Genomic DNA, 12,547 nt, shown 5'->3' on the forward strand with positions numbered 1-12,547 from the left:
ATATTGCCCTGTTTTCAATAATCGAGACACGACTGTAAATATTACAAGATATTTCATGTTTTCTTGATGTGAATTTACATAGATCGAAGCATTATATTTATTTTCATCATAATAGGTTGAGGATCTCAAGAGTTTCGAAACATATAAATATCTCGTGACGTGTCCAGTCATGTTCACAGCCTTGATGATTGTTCAGTTTACAATGACAGAAATTTTATGACCGTCTTTTATAAACTATATGCAAATACTATTTCGGATCATAGTGTCTTATTTCACTATTAGTTTTTTAATTAATTATAAATATATATTATAAATGTGGACATTTATATATATTATGAATGTTGGTGTATACAACGACAATTTAACTGGGAAGAGGCTGTTAGGAATAAAAACAAAAAAAGTGCATTATTTGGACACTTTCGTAATTTTTTAAATATAAAAAAGTGTGCATTATTTGTGTATTGTTCCTTGACTGGAATGACTGGAGCAATGCACAAATAATGCACGGTTAGGAAAATCTTCAAGATGTCTTCTGGTTCTGAGTTTCTCTCTTACTTCTGACTTACAAAGATTGTTATAGCTTCTTTCCTATGTGCGGGTCACTTGTGAAGTGGATGTGAAACACAAATGCTGATCAAGACAAGTGGATGTAAAACACACATGCTGATCAAGACACAAGTGGATGTGAAACACACATGCTGATCAAGACACAAGTGGATGTAAAACACACATGCTGATCAAGACACAACGGTTAGGTTAGATAAGATTCGTCAGGAAACATTACACGTGTTTCCTGAGGCGGGTCTTATAGTGACCCCACAGCTGGAGCTATTAGTCATCTGACCGAGGCCTTCCACTGGCTTCCCGGTTCACCCCTTCAAAAACTGTAGGAAACATTTTAACCATTTAACAATCGGAGAACGGAAATCATTACTTAAACAGCGTTTCCCTTGGAGACCAAGCTTATTATTTGTTTATAGACCGGGCCGCGGGGGCGTTGACCCCCGGAACTCTCTCCAGGTAAACTCCAGGTAATAGTTAAATTTTGTACATAAGAAAATGGCAGATTTTCTAGGGATGACCGGGAAAGCTGCAAACTGACTACCAAAGGATTGCTTGTGAGTGTAGGTTCTGTGTAGTATTCGTCAGGAGATAAAAGCAACTATCAAGAGTCTATGGTCCTATTCCCTCACTGCCGCTTCACTAACGTGAAAGTCGCATGTGAGGAAACTGTACCCAGACATCCATATTTCCTTGTTACAATAATCTTTCATAAATGTCTCTGTGAAAGCCGCAAACAATGCATTTCATTCAGCGAATCCATTGTATTTTGTTTTTACTTGTTTTAAGACCTTGTATGTTAGATAAGACAAGAACAGATAAACCAATGCTCCATCTAGTATAATTAATTCAAGAGAACCTAAGACCTGTCATGATAGTCAAGGTCTTAGTGACGTGGCTCTCACAGGTCTGGTATATAAGCTCGGCATTAAACACGTCTTCATCATACTCCTGTCTTGGCTTCCCACCTGACGATGGTAAGACTTCCTAGTCCTCTCATTGCTTGTACTGTGTCAATATTAATAATCGAAGATGTTTATGGCAGCAGTATCACCTTATTGATAAGTTTGAAATCAGTAGCAGTCACCGGATGCAGATAACTGCTAAGTGATAACATCAGGTCTAAACAATCACTTCTTTAGGAACTTGTTCCCTTCATGAACTACTTTTAAAGACCACCTAATTTTATGAGGAAATATAACTTACGATAAGAGTTACCTTAAGCACGAACAGTGATATGTGACAGGATGATATGAAACATGAGAGATAAACTTTGGTCGATTCTCTCTTGTCAGGAGTACGATGAGGATGAAATATGAGAGGTACAAAATATGTAAGTATGGATAATCGAACATCAGCAGGAATTGATGAGATCTGAAGTGGAGGAAGAAATATGAAGTAGACGAAAAATAAGAGACGATAAAGTATTTTAGGGAAGCTGAATTGCTGGACATATTACAGTGTTAATAGAATATTTTCTCTTTTTTTATGACTATATCTTCTATTGATAAAATATTGAGAAGTTTAAAAACAGTTGTTCCTCGTCCCGGAGTCATTTGCTATGGACGCTCAGATCCTTCTAAATATTGATACAAATTATTTTCCATGCTCACACAATACAGATTTATCCAGTATTTATACTTCTAAGTTAACATTAAAAAAAAACGGACGGAATTAACTTTGCTTTCTTTTGTATGCAAGTTAACTCTGGTCAAGTTATTGACAGATACAATATTTTGTATTTTCTTTTTTATTTTGCAGAAGTTGATGTTCTTCGCCCTGGGTGTGGCTTGTTTCGCCGTGTCCAGTCTCGCGAGACCTGGCTTCCGTGGAGGTGGCGGAGGTGGAGGTGGCGGTGGTGGCTACGGAGGCAGCGGTGGTGGCTTCGGCGGCGGCGGCGGCGGCGGTGGTTATGGAGGGGGCTTTGGTGGAGGAACGGCAGTTGTCACCTTTAATCTAGGTGGAGGTCGTGGAGGTGGCGGTCGTGGAGGTGGCGGTCGTGGAGGCGGCGGTCGTGGAGGCGGCGGTCGTGGCGGGGGATACGGAGGTAGTGGAGGATTCTCCAGCTTCACCCTCGGAGGTGGAGGAGGCCGCGGTTTCGGAGGTGGTGGAGGGGGTTATAGCGGTGGTTCGTCAAGCAGCGGTTTCATCCGCGGAGGCCATGGAGGTGGTGGAGGGGCCTTCTTTGGAGGCGGGAGCTTTGGTGGTGGCGGCGGGAGATATGGAGGAAGCTCTGGTGGCGGCTTCGGAGGTGGTCGTGGTGGCGGCGGTGGAGGCTTTGGTGGTGGTGGTGGTAGAGGTGGCGGATATGGTGGTGGTGGCAGGGGTGGCGGAGGAGGCTATGGCAAATAAAATGGCAATAATTTAGATTTATATGATTTAGTCCATTCTGTTTTCTCCGATTTATTGAGAAAAAAAAAAGAGAATGTATTTAATAAACAAAATTTTGATATATAAGTTTTTTTTCTCAACAAATAAGAAACAATTCTTTTTCAAGAATACAGATACATATGCTGTACGGCAAATGGCATGGTGAAACATGCATTTACAAACTGGAAAAGAGCACTTGCGTACGGTTCGCTACATTTGTTTAAAGGACATATTTCGCCACAAATTGCTTCACTATTAGGACTAATGAATCCACTCGTGGCTACACATTTCCACTAATAAATGTCCTTAACTATACCCAAGTGTCCTTTTTCAAAGAGATATGTCTGGTAGGAACATTAATCGCGTTAATACTTACACGACTCACGAACTCGTAATAACAGTTAAGTAATTAGTAACAAGAATTTTAGCGATTATCGAAATGATTGATATATCATATCCGTGGGAACATTTTTATTTGTGAATGCAAGACTCCATAATGTAGTTCTATATTTTCCTTGGTAAGTTCATGAGCGATGAGTTAGAGCTCAGGAGTGATGAGCTGATGTGAAGACCACAGCAAAAATTAATTCCTGAAGAAAATAAGTCTCACTACAACAAAATCTATATCGTTATTACATAAAAATCAGTAAAATTGCAACACCCACAGAAAGCAGCCTAGTTATGAGCACCTAGGCTGACGCGATGTATGTTGCCTTAAGAGTCCATGACGATGTTAGTAAACTGGCAGGTGACACCGAAACGTTGTTGACAAATATGACAAAATGCAAACTCAAAGATATTTTATTAGAATATTTCATTCCTGGGAACTTGGTTACTATGTGGTCTTTACATTTAGGGTGAACAAGCTTCTAAAGCAAAAACTTTGTCTATAAAATGTCCTAGTGTTTGCAGTGTCTCTTTTCAACAATAATGTGCTCTACTGAACGTGCCACTTGTAACAAATGCATTTTCAGCGTTAGATTGTATTTAACCAAAAGTTAAACCCGTGTTGGTTATTAACGCAATGTAGAGTGGAGGCTCGATCCTCCAACCACTCAAGTTATTGGTGATCACAGGTATTTACTTAAGAGACTATGAACCTCAAACATTTAAGGGAAACGAATTCATTTTATAGAATTATTTTTATATTAGGCTTTTTTTTAATTATATCACGAAATTTAGAGTTACCTGTATTTTTTTGGTATAATATTTATAGCATTCACGCCTAGAGAGAATACAGTATATCAATAGCATAGCCTATGGTGTATAAATATACCTAATTGAATGAATTTTATTGTGGCTAGCTGGCCCAGTGGCTAACCCGTTGATCTGGAGTTTTGAGATTCTCTGATCGCGGGTTCTAACCCCGCCCGTGGTACTGTTTAATCGCAGTGTTGTTATTGATATATATATATATATATATATATATATATATATATATATATATATATATATATATATATATATATATATATATATATATAAGTGGAACCCCTAATATCGGCCGTAATCCGTTTCAGAAGGTCGGCCTAAATTCGAAGCAATATTTCCCATAAGAATTAATGTAAATACAATTAATCTGTTCCAGACACCAAAAAATATTAACAAAAAAATACATTTTTTAAAAATTAATTATAGTTTTACATGCACAAAACAATGAGAACTAAATAAAATAAATAAATAAACATTTAAATCACTATTACATACCTTTATTGAAGACTCTTGTTGGCTTATGGAAGACAGGGAGGAGGAGAGATGGAGGACTGATTATTGTTTGGAAGGGGAATCTCCCTCCATAAGGACTTCAGGTATCAAAGTCCTCTCTGGGGTTACTTCCCTCCCTACCTGCTACACACCCTGCATGCCTGCTACACTCCCTGCCTGCCTGCTATACTCCTTGCCTCCCTTCCACACTCCCTGCATACCTGCTATGCTCCCTGCCTGCCTGCTACACTCCCTGCCTCCCTTCCACACTCCCTGTTTCCCAGCTACACCCCTGCATGCCTGCTATACTCCCTGCCTGCCTGCTACACTCCCTGCCTGCCTGCTACACTCCCTGCCTCTTTCCACATCTTCAATGTGATCTCTTTTTCATTGACATGTTTACCCCTTTTGCCACATCAGCTTCCTTGACTTGTTCTTTCTTTGCCTGGATAGAAGTGATTGTTGATTTGTCTTTGCCATACATCCTAGCAAGCTAGAGCACACACACTTAATATTATTATTATAATCAAGGGGGAAGCGCTAAACCCGGAGGATTATACAGCGCCTGGGGGGGGATGTGGAAGGCATTCAGGCTTAATTTGGGGAACTGGAGCACAGATCCAATTCCCTAAATCAAGAGCCCCTCACCAACATCAAGGAACCTTCCTTGAGGGGACACACACTTAATAAACAAACACAAAAAACAGTGAATTTTAAAGAAATGTTAGGATGAATGCTCTGAGTATATGCTCATTCTCTGAGACACACACGGAGACTGAATCACCTACACACAGCATACCAGCTAAGGCAGGCTGATGCGTCTAATACGGCCGATTTGCGAGGCACCGGCCGAAATATGGAGCAAATTTTCTGCCCAAAAACCAGCCTAAATACGATTCAGCCGATATATATATATATATATATATATATATATATATGCATGCTGATAGTTTCACACAAATAATTGTGCAGTGTTAATGACCCTAGTGTCGCCGATAAGTTTTAAACCCCATTAACTAACCAGTTCATAACAATCGTAACGTATATCACATCTCGAAAACTCAGCGAGGTAGATACACTCCCATAAAACAATGTTGGAGGTCAACAAAATATCGAACACGAGTAATTTTTCTTATACTTTAAAGTTTAAAGGAAAAAAAATTAAGTATTTTTGTTCGCATTTCAACTGACAAGACTGTAATCAGTATCATTAGCTGATAAGTCTACAGTATTTCATTAGACGGGTTTCTTCTGTTCACTGCTTATGAATGCGAGAATAGAAGATTTGTTTCAGGAAGAGCATTGTGCACAAAGCATTGCCAGACTGGTCTTGTTCTGTGGACTAAACGACCAGGGATGGTATGGTCTTATCGACCAGGTTTATTGTGTATCTCATATACTTTCCTTAAAACTGTACATAAAATTAAGGGAAAAATTATTTTCTTCTGTATATTATGATTTTATTTCAATTATTTCAGCTTACATGTATTTTCGAGAATACTCTTTTTTAAATGTCAGCTGGCCACAAGAAGATAAAGGCTCGTGGAATAACCTGAATGGCGTCATTCCATAATATTTAATGTTCATTTGCCATAACTTCCACCACCACAGCCTGCGTCGCCACCGTCGCCGCCACCATGACCACCTCCAGACCCACCACCGCCACCACGACCGCCTCCAAAGCCACCACCGCCAAAGCTACCAAATCCTCCTTTGCCTCCGAAGTTAATTAAAACCGCTGCTTGACAAGCCAGAGCTATAACAGCCGCCACCAAGACCACCACTACAACCACCACCGAAGTTGCCACCAGAACCGCCGCCATAGCTGCCACCACCACCACTGGAGGCACCTCCACCAAAGAAGGCGCCTCCGCCATCTCCATTTCCTCCATGACCCCCATCTAGGTTGAAGATAACATAGCCGGTTCCTCTACCGCCTCCAAAGCTGCCTCCTCCATAACCACCGCTACCACCATTGCTTCCTCGGCCACCAAAACTATTGAAGCTGGTCACAGCCAGGAAACATGCGCCCAATGTAATACCAATTTCTGTAAAAGCGGATAATGTAAACAATGAAATGTTCAAAAAATCGGAAAATTATCCACTTCACCCACCTATCTCAAAAAAAAAAAAAATGAAGAACCAAAGACCATGCATGTCATTCTACCTCGAAAAAATATTATTGGATAAATGAATTACAGTATGTAAAGGAAGTATTTTGAGATTTGTGATAAGCTCCGTCAGGCACTAATTCGGCCGGTCTATGGTGCTTACAACAGACAGCGTGCTGGTAGCCCCAATAACCTAATCTATCGGTATAGCTAACAGGAAGCCTGGTTTGGGACTGGACAGCGACAGCGATGCCCCTGAAGCTTTCAACAGGTTTCCCAAGCCCTTAAAGATGCTATCATTAGACAGATAAATATTTGCTGCCATAAACATATAAAATATCACTGATATCTCATTTTTTTCACTCGGTTATTCATAGATTGATGTCATGACGCACGTATAAACAAATTTCCTTCTATGTCACACCTCTTAATATGTTGGCGGTTGTGGTTTATTCGTCAGGAAACAACAGCGTTACCACATCGGAAAACCCGCTTTATGGTGAATCATCTACAGGTCTACGGGAGCTAATTTTACATCAGATTCCAAAAGCAAAGACTAACTACATATTCTTAAGGGTATCAAAATTATATATTGTGATGCCCCTTACGGATTCTCTTAATTCACATTCATTCTCAGCACGTCCTAATTCTTCCTAAAATCTATTGTTGTTCAAGAGCAAGACATCAAAACACTTTTTAATATGAAAGTAACAAGTAGTTCTTTAAATGAAAGTTCAGATTAACTGTGATTACTTGATTGTTACTTCTCTGTCACATCCCTTGAGTTTTACTGATGCTATATATATGATATGGGTGTTATTGCTGTCATACAACAGTTGATAAATGTGACAGTAGTGTTTATTTCAGTGCTTCAGTCATATATATCACATAGCCTTACGTCTGTCATTTACATTATAGATCTTCACTAGAACAAGCACTGAAGGTTACAATGTTGGTGTAATCAGGCAGGAAGACCAGACAGGAATATGATAAGATCTGTAGTAACGAGTTTATATACCAGACTTGTGATAGCCTTGTCACACAAACCTTGGAGGAGGAGTCACTAAAACCTTGATGTTCCTTACCTCTCTTATTACCTCTCGTATTATACAATACGATGCATTTTTATTATTCAGCGTGTCATTTGATGCCAATATAAATAACTTATGAATACTAAATAACAATTATAATTTGTGCAGAACCTTTGCATTATAATTTTTATCTGGACTTGTCATTTTATTTTTGTCATTTTATTGTTATTGTTGTCAGGTTATTTTTGTACATTTGATTATCTTATTATGCTGAACATAGTATGAATTTATTATTAATACAGAACGTGAAGTATATCGGGGATATTTAATAATTATTGAAGAAAATTAATGTTTGCGACCAGGAAGTCAGTAGAGGGTATAATTTACACTTTACAGTTGAAACATACTGTCAAAATGAATGTAAATTATTTTTAAAAGCGAAATATCGTAATTCCTCTCTAACAGGTAGATAACTGAAGTACGAATGATAATATCACATGATATTTCGGATTTTCTTGTTATGCATTTACATAGCTCGAAGTATTTTATTCATTTTCGTCAAAATAGTTGTGGACCTCAAGCGTTTCGTAACATTTAATATCTCGTGACGTGTTCAGTCAGGTTCACAATCTCAGTGACAATACAGTTTACACTGACACAAATATTTTATGTCCATTGCAAGCTAAATATAAATACGTACATACATATATATTTGTGACTGAAGCTTTTTCAGATCATATTTTTTATTTCATTATTATTTTCTTTAATAATTAGTTGTGGATGAGTGGAACAAACTCCCGAGTACCGTCACAGAAGCTAAGAGGTTGTGTAGTTTTAAAAATAGGTTAGATAAATATGAGTGGGTGTGGGGGGTGTGAGTTGGACCTGACTAGCTGGTGCTACTGGGTCAGATGCCGTGCTCCTCCCTTAAGTGAAGGTGACTTGACTGGGTGGGCTATTGGTGTAGGGTTGACATGGACCTGCCCCGCTTGGGGCAGTAGGCCTGCTGCAGCGTTCCTTCTTTCTTTTGTTGTAATAAAGTTGGTAGAATTACTGACAATATGTAAAGTAAAAGGACACAAGTGCAACTAATGTGACATTTTATTGTGGCAACGTTTCGCTCTCCAGGAGCTTTGTTCTTATGTTCTTATTTACTAATTTTAAATTATATATTATGAATGTGGGTATATACAAAGACAGATGTTCTTCCGTTAATTTAACTGGGGAAGAAGCTGTTAAGAATGAAAGTCAAAATACCCTGACTGCAACAATACGCAAATAATCCTCTCTAGGAAGCTTATCAAGATGTCTTACGGTTTTCCTCTGCGTTATTCTGTTTGTTGTAACCAATGATCCAGGATTGACCGAAACTTTGTTATAGCTTCCATTCCTAAATAATTCATGTTAAACGCTAAACCCATGTGGGTCATTCAGCACAATATGTAGTGGAGACCCGATTATATCTTTTCTGCTGAGCGCGAGTTGAACGCTCATCCTATATGAACGTAGCTGTAAGTTGTGTAGGTTGTGAAGTGGTTGCTAAACTAAAAAGCTGATAGACATTAACGCGGATCGGAAACCTTCGCTAAAACGTTTCGCTTAGAGACCAAACTTATTCCTATGGAGCACATAATATGTATAAGTATACATAGTAGGAAAATCAGACAACGAGACATAAAGTGCAAATTTATGTCGGGTCGGGGACGCATGATGAGCATGAGAGCCAAGGATCTGGCTAACAGAAAATCGTTACCCAGAAAATGTTGAGCAGATCGATTTGTCGAGTGAAACATTTACTCATACCTGGCTAGTTTATACTATATTTTGAGCAAGAAAATGGGGTGATTTTCCAAAGACGACCCGTCAGCTGCACACCGACTCCCCAGGGATTACTAATGAGTGTAGGTGCTGTATTTTTATACTTCCTATTCCTTCAGTGTTTGCGAATTATAGTTAAGACAAAACAGATAACTCAATGCGTCATCTAGTATAATGAATTCAAGAGAATATAAGACTTGTCATGAACATCAAGGTCTTAGTGACGTGGCTCTCACAGGTCTAGTATATAACATCTGAATTACACGACTTCATCATACTCCTGTCTTGGCTTCCCATCTGACAGCACCAATATGGTAAGACTTGTTAGTCTTCTAATTGTTTCAACTGTGTCACTGCACCAATAACACTATTGATAAATTTGATATCATTAGCAGTCGCCAGATGCGGATAACTATATCATGACGTTTTGAGAAATTTATTGTCTTCATAACCTACTTATAAAGACCAACAAATTTTATGAGGAAATGTGATTCACGATAATTCTTGCCGTAGGCACGAACAGTAAAATGTGAAAGGGTGATGTGAAATATGATGGATGAACCTGAGTCGACTTTCTCTTACCAAGTGAATAATGAGGATGAAATATTGGGGGGGGGGGGAAATGTACAAGTATGGATGATTAAGCATAAGTAGGAATTAATGAGAATTAGAGTGGAGGAAGAAATATGAGGCAGACGAAAATTATGAGACAAAGTATGTGAGGGTAGAAGAATTACGGGACAGGAGAATGTTCGTACATATTACTGAGTGTTAGTAGAATATTCTTCCTCTTTTGTGACTCTTAACATTGTTTCTATTGTTAAAATATTTAAAATTAAGTTTAAAAATAACTGTTCATCGTCCGGAATACTTTGTTATGGACGATCTAATCGTACTAGATACATTATTTTCCACGCTTACACCATACAGATTTATCCAGCATTTATATTTATACGATGATATTAAAAAATAACAGGAGGAAGAGGGGTTATTTTGCTTACTTTGGTGAGCAAGTTAACTCTGGTAAAAATAATTATACATAAAATATTTTGTATGTTTTTTTCCAGTTGATGATCCTCGCGCTGGGTGTGGCTTGTTTGACCATGCCCAGTTTCGCGAGTCCTGGCTTCCTTGGAAGTGGTGGAGGTGGAGGTGGTGGAGGTGGCGGTGGTGGCTACGGAGGCAGCGGCTTTGGAGGTGGTGGTGGTGGTTTTGGTGGGGGCGGCGGTGGTGGCGGCAGCTATGGAGGAGGAGGCTTTAGTGGAGGAACGGGCGTTGTCACCTTTAATCTAGGTGGCGGTCATGGAGGTGGCGGAGGTGGCGGTGGTGGCAGCGGCTACGGAGGTGGTGGAGGCGCCTTCTTTGGAGGTGGCAGCTTGGGTGGTGGTGGCGGCGGCAGCTATGGAGGAAGCTCTGGCGGTGGTGGCTTCGGAGGTGGTGGCTACAGCGGTGGGTCATCTAGCAGTAGTTTCAGCTTCGGAGGACATGGAGGAGCCGGTGGAGGTGGTGGTGGAGGCTTTGGTGGTGGTGGTGGCGGCGGATATGGTGCCGGAGGAGGCTATGGCAAATAGAATGGCAGCGTTTTAGATTTATATGATTTAGTCCATTCTGTTTTGCCGAATTAGAGGTAAAAAGTATAACTGTTCACGAAAACATCCGAGAGAATATATTTATTAAACAGAATTCTGAATATACAAGTTTTTTTTCCCCTTCTTCAAACGATTTTTTGTTTAAGGACCTTTACTAGAGGAAACATTTCGCCACGAATGGTTTTAATTATTAGGACTGATACAACCACTCGTGGCTACACGTTTCCATTAATGTCCTGAACTCTACCCAAGTGTATTTTTCGACAGAGAAATGTTAGCTGGGCACATGCCTCGCTATAATACTCTCATGACTCACGACATCATCATAACACTTGCATGTTTTGTATCAAGCTATTTGATCAATATCCAAGTAATATATTTATTTGTAAAAAGAAGATTCCATAATGTGGTTCTGCATTTTCCTTGCTAAGTTCATGAGCGATGAGTTCAAGCTTAGCAGTTATCTTCTTAATATTTATTTGATGTGAGAAAAGAAGTAAGAATTATTTCGTGACGAAGAAGTCTTACTAAAACTCACTAATAATTAATGTCAACAGAACTGATTAAAATTTTTGTCTGGACCAGCTTTCCTCGGATTTGGAAGGTGTTAGAAAGCATAAATAATATAGAAAGTAGAAAAAAAATCTGTAATAATGCAATACCCACTAAAAGCAGGGTGGCTAGGAACACCTAGGTCGAAAAGAGGACATATTTGTTAAGAGCCCTTGACAGTAGATAATGTTAGTAAATTCGTACGTGATGCCGAGAGGTTACTGAGAAAAAGACAAAATTCAAACACTAGGATATATGATTGGAACTGTTTCGGTCCATGGAGCGTTTTGCCACTCCATTTGGTCTCTTCATTAGGAGTTACCTGGAGTTTACCTGGAGAGAGTTCCGGGGGTCAACGCCCCCGCGGCCCGGTCTGTGGCCAGGCCTCCTGGTGGATCAGAGCCTGATCAACCAGGCTGTTGCTGCTGGCTGCACGCAAACCAACGTACGAGCCACAGCCCGGCTGGTCAGGAACCGACTTTAGGTGCTTGTCCAGTGCCAGCTTGAAGACTGCCAGGGGTCTGTTGGTAATCCCCCTTATGTATGCTGGGAGGCAGTTGAACAGTCTCGGGCCCCTGACACTTATTGTATGGTCTCTTAACGTGCTAGTGACACCCCTGCTTTTCATTGGGGGGATGTTGCATCGTCTGCCAAGTCTTTTGCTTTCGTAGTGAGTGATTTTCGTGTGCAAGTTCGGTACTAGTCCCTCTAGGATTTTCCAGGTGTATATAATCATGTATCTCTCCCGCCTGCGTTCCAGGAAATACAGGTTCAGGAACCTCAAGCGTTCCCAGTAATTGAGGTGTTTTAT

At 39.9% G+C, this 12,547-nt stretch overlaps 3 protein-coding genes across 3 annotated transcripts in view; 2 read left to right on the top strand and 1 right to left on the bottom strand.

The window, feature by feature from the left end:
- The window catches only part of LOC128697687 (ctenidin-1-like), a 153,673-nt gene that overhangs the window by 11,469 nt on the left and 129,657 nt on the right, over window positions 1-12,547 (bottom strand). The gene's annotated exons all lie outside the window — the stretch shown is intronic.
- LOC138854774 (uncharacterized) lies at window positions 1,529-2,913 on the top strand. Its single transcript, XM_070099775.1, has 2 exons — window positions 1,529-1,538; window positions 2,323-2,913. The coding sequence occupies exons 1-2, from the start codon at window positions 1,536-1,538 to the stop codon at window positions 2,911-2,913; spliced, it is 594 nt and encodes a 197-aa protein (XP_069955876.1). The 5' UTR covers window positions 1,529-1,535.
- On the top strand, window positions 9,888-11,271 carry LOC138854737 (uncharacterized). The gene is made up of 2 exons (XM_070099517.1): window positions 9,888-9,909; window positions 10,663-11,271. Exons 1-2 carry the CDS (start codon window positions 9,907-9,909, stop codon window positions 11,164-11,166), a joined length of 507 nt encoding a protein of 168 aa, XP_069955618.1. The 5' UTR covers window positions 9,888-9,906; the 3' UTR covers window positions 11,167-11,271.

The sequence above is a fragment of the Cherax quadricarinatus genome, chromosome 68 (genome assembly GCF_038502225.1).
Source record: "Cherax quadricarinatus isolate ZL_2023a chromosome 68, ASM3850222v1, whole genome shotgun sequence".
NCBI classification, from domain to species: domain Eukaryota; kingdom Metazoa; phylum Arthropoda; class Malacostraca; order Decapoda; family Parastacidae; genus Cherax; species Cherax quadricarinatus.